We start from the raw sequence: 13224 nt of genomic DNA on the forward strand, positions 1-13224 counted from the left end.
ATAAATTGATTTAGGCAGAGAAATTAGTATATCTAAAATGCAGAGCAGCCAGGGAAAGTAAAATACACCAGACTAGTCTCCTAGGAGAGGCTTAACATGTTGTTTGGGTTCTATAGCAATGCTGTCTAATAGAAATAAAATAAAAAACACATGGGTAATTTTAAACATTCTAGTAGCCACATGTTTTAAAAAGGAAAAGGAAAAAGGTAAAATTCATTTTGGTGATATATTTTATTCAACGCAATATCCAAAATATTATCATTTTAATGTGTAATCAATGTTAAGTATTACTAATGAGACATTTTATATTTTTGTACTAAGTGTTTGAAATCTAATGTGTATTTTGCATCTCAATTTGGAGGCAATTTTTTATTGGAATTATCTGATCTAATTTTCCAAAATTTACAGTTGAAAAAGTAGGCCTATAATCACGTTCATTGTTTTACATTATCTCTCATTCGTTATCAGGGATGAAGTTAATTCATGCCAGAGTTTCCTTGTCCCCTGAAATCCTATCACTGTTGGGGGGCAGGGGACAAAAGATGCTGACCATGCAAACAGATGACACTGATGACAAAATGCAAGCAGGTTTTGTCCTCTCCTGGCAATTACTGTACACAGTAGGTGCTAGCCAGGAAACAACAACCCATGTAGACAGCATTAATGACATTAACAACAGCCCTAATGACAGGTCCATGGGCTTTTGGCAGAAGCCAGATGAGTAAGGGTATGTAAGTAAAGTCATGGGAAGGCCACCATGCCTAACAGCCTCAATTCTGGCGGGAAAAGTTCCCTACCAGAAAACATAAGTTCTCATACTCTCCTCTCCTTGGTATTGCTGGGCCTGGTAGGGCCTCGACTTTTCTTATTCTTTTTATTCATGTTTTGATTTAGGGAAGGAAGAGACAGCTCCAGCTCCCTTTTCTTGGCATCCCAGTCCTCATCGCGCTCATCCAGAGGCAGCCCCTTCTGCTGGGCAGCACGGCGGTGGTCTTGGCACTCGGGCTCTGCCCTAGGAAAGAAAAAAAGGGGCTTCTGAACTTGGAGCAGGAGGGCCTGTCCCAGCCTGGGAATCGGCCTCTATTCACAGATTCTGCAGACAGCAATTCAGTTGAGAAGGAAGGAGGCCAAGTTTGAGCATTTCCAAGTATACAGTTAGGGAAGGTCTCAGACACTGAAGAAACTACTTGGACATGGAGAAAAAATGTGTGACCCCAGTGAGATGTTAACAGATTCAAAGATAGTCACTCAGCTTGAAGAAAATGCTACTGATTCTTGAAGTGCTCACATCTACAGAGCAGCTTGCAGATTATTGGGAGATGGTTTTCATTTGTTTATTTTTAGTTTTATTTTTCATAACTGTAAAAGTGATGTGTGTTCCTTGTATAAAATTTAAAAGTACAGAAACATATAAGGAAGAAAACGAGAATCATTCACAATCACATATGTATTATATGTATGTATGGAGTATGTAAAAAATATATAATTTTAAATGGATACATGGATGGATAAATAGACAATTAGATAAAAAGAGCATTATATACACATAGACAATGGGAAATATACACATATAGTTTTGTATGAGGCCAAAGGTGAGTATGCGACTTGCTTAAAGGCACTTGGAAAAGTCACTTTACAGAGAGAAAATTTGAACCAATATGAGGACAAATGGAATTTAAGAGGGTAGATAATGGTATAGGGAAGGCAAATAGCATCTTAAGTGCAAACCATTATTAAAAGCACAGTTTATTCAAAGGACAGCAAACTCGCTAGTCCTTCACCCTAAGCTGGAAGTGACCTTTCAATCTTCAGAGCACACCATGTCCTTCCTCTGCCTAGTCACTCTCTGTCTTGTATTAGTGTTATTTATGTAAACAAGTTATTTTCTCTCCCAAACAGTTAAACTTCTTGATGTCCAGCACTGTATCTGGTTTATTTTAGGTCGTTTTTAGTGTCTAACTCAATGACACGCACATGGTAGAACTCAAAAATATTTGCTAAATGAGTGGTTTAATGTGAATCAATAAGACATTCCTTAAGTGATCCCCTTGCCTGAAGTCTAGCATTCTTCAATTCCACACAGTACCACTGCCAACTCCTCTACTACACTAGTAAATTGCTAATGCATCTATTTCAGCCTGTGACTCCCCTGATGAGCTCACACTCTTCTGCTTGCCCTGCTCACTGTGGTCACTCTCCCCCTCACCTGACCTTATCCTCCATTCCTCTCTAGTGTGAATGCTCTGCTTAGCCAGGCCACTCATCCCTGCACTGTCCCTGCACTGTCCCTCCACTATCCCTTGCCTTCTCACATAGATACACAACCTATGCACATTTCCAAGTTGGTGCCTTCACTCCAGATCAACAGTTTTTCCCCTCCTCCACTAGCCTGCTAGCTTTCAAGATCCAGGTTAATCCCCCCTTATTCAGGATTCTTCTCCCTAAACCCTCTAACTGTCAGAAGGGAAGTTCTTAGTGGGAGCTGATGATAAGTAGAAATGACTCACACGTGATGTGACTGATGTGCCTTTGTTGTTTTTGCCGGCTCAACACTGCCTACTTTTCTTGGTAACAGCATTCCCCACTATTTGGAGGCAAGCACCCCTCCTGCATTTCAGTTATGCTGGGGTCATATTTCATGTTGATCCCTGGTCACTAGGGAGGGGCTGGGATTACTTAGAGAGAGTCAGTAGAGGACAGCCAAGGGCAGGACCTGAGGAATGTCAGCATTTAAAAGGCATGCAAGAATATATCATGAGATTTATTCTTAGAAAAAGCAGATTTTAAAAGTCATAAGGAATTTTAGGAGAAGTAGAAGAAAAACTAAAAGAGAATAGCATCAGATAAAACAAGGGAGAAGGGTTTCAGGAATATTAAATACCAAATTAAGTGGAGGTAAGCTGTGAATTGAGAAGAGGCAATTGATTTACCGTGAGGAGCTCCCTAATGACTTGAGTGACAGTTGATTCAGTATGAGGATCGGGGAAGAAGTCTGAAGCGTGGGTGAGGGATGAAGAAGTGGAGACAATTACGTAGATTAGTTTCCTCAAATGTAATGTTTCAAAGAAGTACAACTATCATGATTAATACTGATATATATATATATATATATGTTAAAGTTCCAAGGCTACATATGACTATCAAGTAATATCAGTAAGCATTCCTATCATAATATTCAAGCAAATGAAACAATGTTGCCTTTTAAGAGAAAACATATTTCAAAACTTTTACAGGCAGACGTAAAGACAGTTGACATTTCCAAAAAGGCACACATAATTTATGAAAATCTATTACATTCCCAATTTAGTACAAACTCAAAGCTGATCTAATTTTGATATTTAAAATGCACCTCTTTCCTCTGGCTGAAAATGAAATAACAAACCCTTCCAATTAATAGACATTTAAAACCTACTCAATTTGATTGCTAACAAGTCAGAGGAAGGACATGTTTTCTCTCCCCAAGATTTTACGACCTAATGTTTACCATGATCTTAGATCTTGCAAACAAAACTACTAAAGAATGCAGGTGTTTCTTGATTTATATAGTCAAAATTCTATTCCACTGGGGAGAAGAAAGAGAGGGTAGTTGTTTATGGGTATGGAGTTTCAGTTTTACAAGATGAAAAAGTTCTGGAGATCTGTTTCACAACAATGTAAATGTACATAACACTGATGAACTGTATACTTTAGAAACAGTTAATATGGTGCATTTTATGTTATGAGTTTTTCATCACAATAAAAATACAGAAACTATTCAAAGATTCTATTTTTTTACACAAATTATTACTATAAAACATGTTAGACACTCTGAGAGGATAAGTGTTTTCCTTTTGGATTAGAAAAGTAGATTAGCTTTCAAGTTGCTTAGAAGTATAGGGAAGAAGAATGACACAGAGGAATTCAGAAGGGCCTCTAACTTTTTGTTTGTTTGATAATACCTATTTGGACATGTTCACAGTCCAGAAAGAAGTCAAGGGAAAGGAAAAAAACACTAAAAATACAAGAGAAAGAGTAAAGATGTAACAAAGAATACACTAATAATGAATGACCTTCTAGAAGACATAAAGGATTGGATCAAGAGTCATATGGAGGGATAACACTTTACAAAGGAGGGACAGGACGGCAAGAAGGAGCTGATGTAAATATACATAAAATCTGTGGTGTGAGAGTTGAAAAATTTGTAACTCATGGCTTCAATATTTTTTCTAAAGTAGAAGGCATACCTCTGAAAGCCAGGCTGAGGTGTGATGTTGCTTTAGAATTGCCAATGAGGGAGTAGGACAGGAAGAGATAGCCAAGCTGCTCTGAGGGCTCAGATAAAAGTGGAAATATTCAAACTGCTGGTGATACCCATATATTGACATGTGGGATTTTCTCTAGCTGAGCAAGCATAAACGTGGAGAAGACAGAGGTTCATCTAAGGTTGAGAATTCTGGGTTATATGCTGGGTTGAGAATTAATAGCAGAAATAGCGGGAAGAGAGTAGAACAATGAAATGTATTATGGTACTTATATGGTAGAGGAAATTTAGTGAGACCTTCAGGAAGGTGATAGATTAGGAGAAAAAGGAGAAGTTGAATGACAAGAGATGTTGATGAATTCAAGACCTGGTGATAATGCAGGAACTGATAAAGTGAAGAGAGCTATGGTCACATTGTGCTATGTTAGGATTTTAAAAAGTGCAGAGAACAATGTCTGCTGATGCTGAGGTCCACAGAGGATGGAGATCATTGAATGTAGGGGATGATGGATGAAGTTGGGGAAAAGTGAATCCGTGAGTCAGGACTCAAGTTTCTGCCTCTTTACTCCCCAAATCATCTCAATTGTGATAATGGATATTTTTAATGTAAGACATTACCTTTAAGAGAATGTCTCTTGGGTTACTTCTATGGATAACTAACCTTACCATAGGCAAAATTTTCACTTGTTCAACTCTCTGAAGATAACTGCATTTTCAGGTTCTTCGAAGGGCACCCCATCATGAACTGCCCCTGTAGATGGCATTGCTGTCTATATCATTTGGTTTCCAAGCAATGATGCCCTCACTCGGATACTCTACTTTCTCTTGTATGAATTGCCTGCCGAAACAATCAAATTCTAAGTTTCCAAAGTTTGTTCAGTCCCTCTCAGAGCTATAACTGTTATGCAAATTATTGGTGCTTAATTATGTTTGAATGCTTGGCTGAGCGAAAAAAATAAACAGGTGCTAGATAAGTTCTTTGGTGTGCATATAAGTAGGGCATTCACAGATGAACATAGAGGTTTTAAAAGTTAGGAGGGTACTGAAAAATTGAAGTCTAATTCACCTGCCTCACTTTAAATATGAGACAACTGAGAGTTGGGAAGCTGCCTTGACTTGCACAAGGTCACACAGGCAGTTTGGATGCCTTTCAGAAAGCTGAAGGTCATGTGATTCTTGCACCATGTCCCATCTTCAAACTTGGTATCCCAATTTTCTTATCTGAGAAAATTTTTGCATAATCTAAAACAACATGTTAATATAGTTTTGACCCCCAACTAGTCTTTTAAGTGAAACATTAATAAAAATAACTCAACTAAAAAAATCAATAAAATAATCGTCCATTGCCTGGATTTCCTCATTTCATTTTCATTGACCTGAGACCACAGAATCAGACAAGATCTTCATCACAGATTCCTGTTCCTCTGCTCCTTCTACAGGTGGAAAAAAAATAAACTTACTTTTCCAGAAATGCCACACAGGCTTTCTGCCCATAGATCTGTGCAATCCTCTTTGGTGTGTCTCCAAAGAAGTCGGGGGCATCGATGGCAGCGTGCAATGCATGGAGAGTTCTGAGTACATTCAGATGGCCTGATTCTGCTGCAAAATGAGCTGGGGTCCAGCCCACACTAGTAACCAGGCAGGGCCTGGCTCCATATTCTATCAGGAGCCGTAACACCTCCATTTGCCCTTAGAGGTACCAAGAAGAAACAGGATGAGGTTAGGATAAAGATGTCCCGAGTGGCCTGAGGCCAGGGCCAGCCTAGGTAACACAATGGAAAGGGAAACTTTGCCTTTGAGGAGCCTCCAGTTTCTTATCATCATCCCCTCCTCCCTTTTCCCTCTTCTCACCAGGAACTCAGTGCCCTACCTTACCCCTCGAACCTAGTTCTCACCCACGGCCTGAGCCCTGCAAGCCTTCCCTGTCCTCCTTCTAAGACACTCCCCTACCCTGTGCATTGACACAGGCCCTGCCCAGGAATCTTGCTTTCTCTCCCAAGACACACTATACTTGTCTATTGGTAAGGCCCACTCTGTTTTTGACAGTCTCAACATTGAACCAAAACCAAATATTTTAAGTCCTATTTACATGATAGCTAGCACAAGTTAAGAGCACAGGCTTTCTAGTTGATAGATGTGGTTTCATATCCTGCCAGTCCTACTTGCTAACAAGTGGCACCTCAGATGAGAAACAAATATCTGAGGCCAGTTTCCTAATTTGCAAATGAATGATATTACCCCTTATATCACTGAATTCTTGTAGAGTGCAGGCGAAATCACAGACATGAAGTACACAGTACAGTACCTAGCACATAGCAAATGTTCACTAAAAGATGCTTCGGTATAGCTACCATTACTTTGCACTTAGATTTTTGCAAAAATATCCCAACTAATTTCTCTGCAGCCTGTCTTGCTTCTTGTCAACCCATTCTCCACACAGGAATCACAATACATGTTTAAAAAGCAAAGTTGACCATAACACTTTCTTACTTAACATTCTTTAATGGCTTTCTATTGCCAAAGCCTTTGAGAAGCCCATTGCCGAAGTTTTTGCCACTATCTTCCTCTAGTTCTGGAACTGAGCTATGTAAGGCGTGGGGGATTCAATGATGAATGAAACAAAGTCCCTATCCTTCTTTGTGATGTTCTATTCCTGTTAAAGTTTGAGAGGGCAAAGGACTAATATTAATTGAGAGCAGACTATATGATAGGCACGGTACATTCGTTATTTTACTGAATTCTCATCACAGGGCTCCAAAGGGGCATTCCTGCACATATTATTTAGGTGAACAAACAGGCCCAGAGACATTAAATAACTAGCTTAAGATACTACAACTAGTAAGCAGTGATATCAGGATTAAAATGTTCCATCTGGGGCTGGGCGTGGTGGCTCACACCTGTAATCCCAGCACTTTGGGAGACTGAGGCAGGAGGATCACTGGAGGTCAGGAGTTCAAGACCAGCCTGGCCAACGTGGAGAAACACCTTCTCCATTAAAAATACAAAAATTCACTCTTCATGGTGGTGCGTGTCTGTAATCCCAGCTACTCAGGAGGCTGAGGCAGGAGAATCGCTTGAACCCAGGAGATGGAGGTTGTAGTGAGCTGAGATTGTGCCACTGCACTCCAGCCTGGATGACAGAGTGAGACTCTATCTCAAAAAAAAAGAAAAAAAAAATGAAATGAAGTTTCCATCTGGCTCTAAAGAAATGTTTGTTCCACTCCCCCACATAGCCTATTGATTGATAGCCTCATGAATGGTGGACTCAAAAGGGCAGATCTACCGAAGCATTGCCCACTCACCTTTGATTGCAGCCCAGTGAAGTGGGGTCCGGTCATTCCAGTCTACATCTTTGTAGTTTGGGTCACAGAGACCTTTCTTTAAAATCTTCTTCACTAAGCTGTAGTCTCCTGCAGCAACAGCTTGGTGAAGCTTTGTCATGTCTGACATTTTGGCCAATTCCATGACAGAAAACAACTGTGGGAGAGACATGCCACTTAGAAAATTCTGTATAACCCTTTATTCTTAGCCAGTAATCCCATAGACTTCCGTATCATTTATTTCCTTTCCCGCCACATGCGTTTGCCTCTAAGTTTACCTCATGTGTGTGGCATGAGTGTGTACTTAGACCTTAGCTCCTGTGGTTAGTGCCTGCCTGTCCCCTACCCTAAAACTATTGGTGGCTCCCACTGCACACAGAATAATGTCTAAACTCATGGGCTGACACACTGCTACCTGGCCTCAAAACATCCTCTAGTGCTATTTCCTACTCCTACTTCAGAGTTCTAGTCGTGTTCCCTTATGTTAGTTGTGTAATTCTGTGCCTTATCTTTCTTATCTGTAGAATGGATATAATCTGCCAGGGTTGTTGTAAGGATAAATGTCAATTTGCAAAAAAAAATTATATTGGATACAGAGCAGGTACTCCATGAAAATTAAACAGTATTAACATTGTTACACCAGTTGAGATGGACACGCAATCACACAAATAAATACCTAAAAATTGTTATTAATGTTATGCCATAAACCAGCAGTTCTCAAACTATGGTCTGTAGACCCTCAGAAATCCCTGGAGCTGTTTCAGGGGATCAGTGAAGTCAAAGCTATTTTCATTATATTAAAATGTTACTGGCCTTGTTTCACTGTGTTGACAATTGTTCGGATGGCCCAAAAGCAATAGTGTAGAAAACTGCTGGTGCCTTAGCATGAAGCAAGGCGATGACACCAAACTGGACCTGGAAGCATGCCATTCACCACACACTCAGAGTAAATTTTAAAAAGCCAGTTACATAGGAACATCCTAAATGAAACGATAAGAATTATTTTTATTAAATCTTTATCTTTGATTCCATGACTTAATAAATGTGTTTTAGAATACTGTACAATGAAATGTGTGAACATTTAGAAAATATTTATCACCCTAAAGATGAATATTTTCCATGACAAAGAAAGGATGTTACAAAATCATGCATGGATAAAGAGATCCATTTGGTAGACCAATGGATTTTAATAAAACAGTATAGAAAGTGCATTGATACCATTTCAGATTGCACATTGCAACTAACCTTTAAGACACTACAACTTATACAATTTTGTTGTAGTATCAAACAATAGCCACAATTATCTGAAAATATTCCTCCCTTTTCCAACTTTATATATATAATATATATGTGTGTATATGTACACACATATATGCATATATAATATACATGTGTATATATGTATGTGTATACAATATATAATTATATATTATATATACATGTGTATATGTATATGTGTATATATCATACACATATATGTATATATGTGTGTATATATATTGTATATCCGTGTGTATGTGTGTATAACCACATTGTCTTTATATACTTTAACCAAAACAACAAACTGAATGCAGAAGCAGATACAAGAATCCAGCTGTCTTCTCTTAAGTCAGATATTAAAGAGATTGGGCAGAAGAGAGTAAACCTTTGTGACTAGTCACGTTTCTTTTGTTTTGGAAAATACATTTATTTTCATAAAATGTCATTTATATTATAGTATAATAAGTTTATTACAGTCTTTTAAATGAACTAATCAATATTTAAAAGTTTTCTCAGTTTTAATTTCCGATAGAATAAATTGACAGCTATAACCCACATAAACAAAAGCTCTCTGGGGCTCTCAATAATTTTTAAGAGTATAAAGAAGCTCTGAGAACAAAAAGGTTGAGAGCTGCTGGTGTAAACAAGGAGGTGAGATAGAAAACAAGAGTGGAGAGAGTACCATTTGAGATGGGGCCATTGGGAATGTCTCTGATCTCAAGATTTAAGTTGGGATCTTAAGGAGCTGGTGTCAACCTCACCAACTGTGACCAGCAGCAGCAGCCCCTGCGAACTTGTTAGAAACACAAAATATTATGCTCAGCCCCAGACCTACTGAATCTGAAACTCTGGGCCGGGGCTGGCCATCTTTGCTGTGGTAAGCCCTCCAGGTGGGTGCATTGAAATGTGTGAACAGCCCTGGAGGGAGAGAAAGAAAATAAACGAAATTAAAATGCAATACCCTAAATGCCTAGGGGACAGAGAGAAAGAGCCATTCACAAAGACTGGGAAGTAAAAGGAGCTTTCTCTAAAAGTGGCCTAAGCTGGGTCCTGAAGGGATGGGTCAGAGACATATTTGCAACTGATGGAGTTGGAGGATCCCCTGCTGAAGGACAGCCATGTCTGTGGCCGGAGTCACACACTGCAAAGGGCAAGTGGTTCCTAATGTGTAAACCAAGAGTCAATAAACTTTTTCTGTAAAGAACCAGACAGTAAATATTATTATGCCAAGAGGAAAAAAAAAAGGGGGAAAAAGGAGAAAAATATATATGCCAAGAGTCTATTATACACATGAAAGAGAAAACTCCTGCTCCACCCTGCCCTACTTTCCTGGGATGGATCTTTCTACCTTCTTTGTACCCTGGAGGGTATCTCCTCAGCTGGAGATATTCTTAGTGGAAAGAGGACAGGCTTGAGGGGGAAGGGCCTGGTCGGTGAGATGGTCAATTTCACTCTGCCCTAGTGATGCTCAGATCCCAGTGAGCTTTCTCTCCTCCTAGAGGGGTCATCTTCAGTTAGTTAGCAGGAGACAAGGTGGCTCATGGAGCCACCAACTCCTATACTGAAATTCCACTGCTCAGTCCCAGCAGTTGCCACCAGGAGAGTCCCCATTGTATAGGTGGTGACCAGCAGGGCCCGGGCAGTGGCCAGGCACAGCTGTGGGCTGCTGACGGGGCAGCAGGGGCAGAGGGCATTGCCTGGGCTTGCTCTGGGAGTCTCACTGTGCTATCCCATGGAGGTTCAGCACCTTAAATGGTGACCGTGGGCCTACAAAAACGGGGTGAGCCAGATTTGGTCTGTAGATCATAGTGTGGCAACCTCTGATGTACACAAATCATTAGAGATCTTATTAAAATGCAGATTCTAATTTAGTAGGTCTGGAACCTGGCCTGAGATTCCACATGTGTAACAAGTTCTCACAGTGCTACTAGCTCACTTGCCACACTCTGAGTAGCAATATCTCTGTGGCTAAAAAGTAAGGTATAGACTGGCAGGAAGCAAGATTGGAGAGCTGAGGAGGGAGTAAGGATGTGGCAGCTGTTCTCAACTGAGGGGTTACATGAGAATCAGCAGTGGATTTTAAAAAACACAGATGCCTGGGCCTCAGTCCAAAAGGTATCAGAATTTTTGGGTGTGCAGGACAAGGATTGGGCATGTTTTGTGAAATAGATGCTCTGTACATACTATGTTAGGTGAGAGAGAAGATGGCACAGACTGCGTTTTACTTTTAAAATTCATTTTAATAAAATCGCTTATACTGGAGTGTTTGATCAATGATAAAATCGTAAACAAAAACACTAGAGTATTTCTAATCTGAAGGTGACACTAAAACAGAACCAATTTTTAAATCAGTATCTAGAAGTCTTTTCGCTTGCCTTTCATAGCAGCCTTCAAGCAGGTTTACATTTCAACCAACCTCATATGTCCCACATTTGAGTTCATGCCAAGATTCCATAACTTCCCATGGATGAGTTGCAATTCAAGTGGAAGCACTGGGCAGCAAAATTTACTTCCAGAGAAATGGAAAATCTGATTCTAAAAAATCGTATGGAAATGCAAGGGACCCAGAAGAACCAAAACAATCTTGAAAGACAAAGTTAGAGGACTCACACTTCCTGATTCCAACAAGTATACCAGGACAATTCAGTGACAAAATAATAGTCTTTTCAATAAATGATGCTGAGACAACTGGATATCTACAGGTAAAAGAATGAAGTTGGTCCTTTCCCTCACAGAGATTTATTCCTGTGTTTTCCCCTAAGAGTTTTATAGTTTTAAGTCTTACTATTAGGTCTGTGATCCATTTTGACTTAATTTTTATACATGACACACTTGCCACAAAACAATTGAACATAAATGTAAGGGTTTTTTTTTTTTTTTTCTAGACTCTCAATTCTACTCCATTGCTCTAAATATCTATCTTCATGCTAGTACTACAGTCCTAATTACTGTAGGTTTGTAGTAAGTTTTGAAATGGGAAAGTCTGAGTATTCCAATGGGCTATATACCCAAGAGAAGAAAAACAGATATCCATATAAACATTCGTACATGAATGTTAATAGAAGCGTTATCTATAATAGGCAAAAGTGGAAATATCCCAAAGGTTCATTGATAGATGGATACACAAAATGTGGAATATCCATATAAAGGATTATTATTTGGCAATAAAAAGGGATAAAGTACTGATACATACTTTATGGATGAACCCTGAAACATGCTAAGTGAAAGAAGCCAATTACAGAAGACCACACCACATATTGCATACTTCCTTGTATGTGGAATGCTCAGAATAAGCAAATCTAGATAGCTAGAATATATACTATAGGCAGCCTAGGGCTAGGATGGAGGTTGGGGTGGGGAGTGACTGCTGATAAGTACAGGATTTCTTTTTGGGGTGATGAAATATTCTTAGATTAGATGCTTTCACAACACCAAAAGGCCAAAAACCACTGAATTGTACATTTTAAATGAATCCAATTTTATGGTATGTGAACTGTATCTTAATAAAGTTGCTTTAAAAAATAACTATTAATTGGAAGCTTTATACAAAACAAAAACAAACACAATTTGTTTGCAGAAAATATATGCAATTCACTAGCTTAGCATTGACTACTGAAATGTATCAGTTGGTTCCTTTAGCTACCAATCCTTGTGAATTTGATTAAATGCACTTGATTTCCTATCTTTCTGGTGGATGTGTCTCTACCAGAAAGATAGGAAATCAAGTGCAAAGTAGTCAATAAATATCAGTTCTAATAAATGTGAGTAATTTTTAATAACTATAGTAAATAGGAGAGGGCAACATAAAGGCACTTACTGTCTTGTGTGAAATCCAAGGAGCTCTGTGCTTGCAGGCAGTCCTAACTATCCGGAGTGTTGTGCCCATGCCATGGAAACTGACTCCTCCTTCTGCATGAAAGCCAGCCAGTCAACTTCAGCTTCCCTAGGTGTCTGGTGGGGTGGGATTCCCAGTCTGCTTCACATCCTAACTCTGCAGCAGTTCCAGCCATCTTTTTTAGTCCAAATGTGCTGGCCCTTATCAGGATCTTTCAAATAGTATTTAATGCAAAAATAAAAATTAAAATTAAAAAAGCTGTGAATGATTTTCTGCCCACATAACACTGTGACGGAGGTAGGCTGTGTAGTGACCATATATCCATAGGAGATGTGAGAACTGTTGGGGAGTGGGGACAGTTTGGGCTCCTCACATTCAGAACCAGTTGTCAGGTCTTGGGCAAGTTCCTTAACTTTAGAGAGGTTTTTTTTTTCTTCCTCAACAATAACATGAATTTTAACATCTTTTTTTGTATAGTGCTATTAAATATGATTAGCTAAAATAATTTAGAAAACACTTGGCACAGGGTAGATGCTTTTACAAAGAAGAAGAAGAGGAAGAGGAGGAGG

The 13224-nt window shown here is 39.3% G+C and overlaps 1 protein-coding gene across 1 annotated transcript; it reads right to left on the minus strand.

The window, feature by feature from the left end:
- Positions 1–212: 212 nt before the first annotated feature.
- ANKRD66 (ankyrin repeat domain 66) lies at positions 213–12706 on the minus strand. Its single transcript, XM_017878299.1, is given in 6 exon segments — positions 213–1012; positions 5701–5929; positions 7543–7717; positions 9656–9675; positions 9678–9738; positions 12638–12706. Coding segments are annotated over 6 exon segments (753 nt in total). The 3' UTR covers positions 213–813.
- Positions 12707–13224: the final 518 nt, after the last annotated feature.

Source organism: Rhinopithecus bieti, unplaced genomic scaffold, assembly GCF_001698545.2.
Source record: "Rhinopithecus bieti isolate Rb0 unplaced genomic scaffold, ASM169854v2 scaffold_9981, whole genome shotgun sequence".
NCBI lineage: Eukaryota > Metazoa > Chordata > Mammalia > Primates > Cercopithecidae > Rhinopithecus > Rhinopithecus bieti.